At 62.2% G+C, this 2,290-nt stretch overlaps 1 protein-coding gene across 1 annotated transcript in view; it reads right to left on the reverse strand.

The window, feature by feature from the left end:
• The window catches only part of ARHGDIA (Rho GDP dissociation inhibitor alpha), a 1,915-nt gene extending 201 nt beyond the window's left edge, over window positions 1-1,714 (reverse strand). Inside the window, exons 1-5 of the mRNA XM_077756514.1 lie at window positions 963-1,714; window positions 764-847; window positions 388-464; window positions 228-291; window positions 5-171 (exon numbers count right to left, since the gene is read on the reverse strand). Coding sequence (XP_077612640.1) covers window positions 5-171; window positions 228-291; window positions 388-464; window positions 764-847; window positions 963-1,152 — 582 coding nt within the window. The 5' untranslated portion in view covers window positions 1,153-1,714. The remainder of the gene's footprint in view (window positions 1-4; window positions 172-227; window positions 292-387; window positions 465-763; window positions 848-962) is intronic.
• Between the last annotated feature and the right edge of the window lie 576 nt (window positions 1,715-2,290).

Here is a 2,290-nt window from a genome sequence, read left to right on the forward strand (position 1 = left end):
GGTTCCACTCCCACGACAGGTGGTCAGTCTTGTCGTCGTCTGTGAAGCGGGACTTGATGTTGTAGCTGCCGCGAGCCAGCATGCCCTTGGGGGACTCCTCCATGGGCGTCAGAAATTCGTACTCCTCTGCCCGGGGCCCGTAGCTCCCCACCATGTAGTCGGTCTTGTCGACTGCNCCTGCCCCTTCCCACGGGCCAGCAGGGAGCCCAGGCACCCGCCTCACTCACTCTTGACCCCTTTCCTGTATGTGTGCTGGATGTACTTCATGCCGGACACAATCTCCCGGTTCACCTGCAGGGACAGAACCCAAGCCCAGCTCGGTGGGGCTCTCCAGGCCCGACTCCTCCCGGCAACCGCCCCCCCCCCGCTTTGAAGCCTCTGCCTTACTCGGAAAGAGATTTTTATCCGGTACTCCACGCCCTCCTTCAGCACAAAGGACTGCTTCTTGAAGCTCTCCAGATCACCTGTGCCGAGGAAGAAGCTGGTACTGAAAGGCTCAGCTACAGAAGCAGCGCTGACCTCAGCATCTCCCCTGTGTGCAGCTGCAGGGCACCCCTTCCGCTCCCACGCTGACCCAGGCGGGCCCAGGCAGCCCCACCCAGGACCCAGGCCTCTCCAAAGCCAGAGCCCACGAACACTTCCTGGCTGCACTTCTCCGGCCCCTCACAAGAGGGCACCAGCATTCCAAAAAACTATTATTAGCAGCAGCAGCAGCAGCAGCAGCAAGATGCTGGGTGGCCAAGGACCCCAGCATGCTACTCACCTGTCAGGTCCAGCTCCAGGGGGCCAGGGGCTGTGCTACACACCAGGGTCAGGCGGGTCACGACAACATTGGGGACGTTGGGGTCTGCGGAGCGAGAACAGATTAAAGGTCTACCCCACCCATGGCTGGCAGGATGGGGGAAGCAGCAGAAACCCAGAAGTGACAGATGTCGCTCTCGGTGCTGCTGCAGCCCGCTTACCAGCAGACACAGCGACACGGCCCAGCAGGGCCTCCTTGTACTTGCGCAGACTCTCGTCATCTTTGTCCAGCTCCTGGATCTCCTGGATGCTCTTCTGGGCAGGGGGCTTATAGTTGACCGAGTGCTCGTCCTCCTCATTCTCGGCTGCAATCTGTGCTAGCTGCTCAGCTGTGGGCTCCTGCTCGGCCATGCTCACCTCTCGCTGGGTCTGGCACACCTGTGGGCAAGGACAAGGCTGTGGCAGCCAGAAGGGACCCACAGTGCCTTCCTCTCCGGCCCCACAGCCAGCACACGTTCACTGTTGAGAACCCTCTGCAGGTAACCAGGCGCTGTGTTTGGACCCAAGGGAATAGCTGCTTTCTGGAAGAAAGCCGCTGCTGACAGAGTTTCGCAAAAGTCCCAGACGCAGGCTCCTCAGGCCCAGAGGGACTCACGGTCCTTGCTCTGCCCACCTTGGGGACCTGCTGGGACAGTCTGGATGAAGCATCCAGAACGAAGTGGGGCTTGGAGGCTGCTCCTCTGAGAGACCAGGCACACGTCCCCCACCCTGGGGGAAGAGACAGACCACCGCCAGTCCAAGTGACAGGGCCCCTGCGGAGTCACCTCTTAAGTCCTGCTATTCTTCAGGAGCTGCCTAGAGCCTGTCCTCAAGGGACACCTCCTCCTGGGTTCCCCTGACCAAGCACACTCCTTCCACCGTGTTCTAACAGTGAAGCAGGGCGGCCTCCTGCAAACGGCAGGGCTCCCCACAGGTGGGTCCCAACAGTCACGAGCATCCCTAACCATCTGCCAATGTTCTTTCCAACTATGAGGGTCTGTGACCTGCCTACGTGGTCTCAGGACCCTCTTTTTGGATCCTGGGGCAGAAGAGCGTGGGACAGCGCTGTCGGGACAAGAAGCAGTGCATGGGGCTGGCTTCGCTTAGGGATCCCCATCGCACCCGGTTAGAATCTGAGAAATATCATAAACCACTGAGATCCTTCTGGGCGGTGAGGAAAGCCGGCTACAGCCCAATCCACACTAGCCCTAAGACTGCCCCAGAAAGATCACCAACGCCTCTCCCCACGGGACCAGCCTGGCAGCCCGAAGCTGCCCGAGCAGCAGACNACGCCCTAACGCCACCCAAGTGCGGCCGCGGGCGACAGGATCCTCCGAGCGCGACGGCCGCGGCCCACACTTCCTTCCGCGGGGCCCCGCAATCTGGGCGAGCAGGCGCGCCGCGCAGGGTGGGGTGCTGGGGAACCGGGCAGGGGCGCGGTGCCCACGCCGCTCTGGCCGGCTGCCGGACCCATCATCCCCGGGGAGGGGGCGCCGGGCCCGGGTCCAGC

This window comes from Crocuta crocuta, unplaced genomic scaffold (genome assembly GCF_008692635.1).
Source record: "Crocuta crocuta isolate KB4526 unplaced genomic scaffold, BGI_CrCroc_1.0 scaffold50, whole genome shotgun sequence".
NCBI lineage: Eukaryota > Metazoa > Chordata > Mammalia > Carnivora > Hyaenidae > Crocuta > Crocuta crocuta.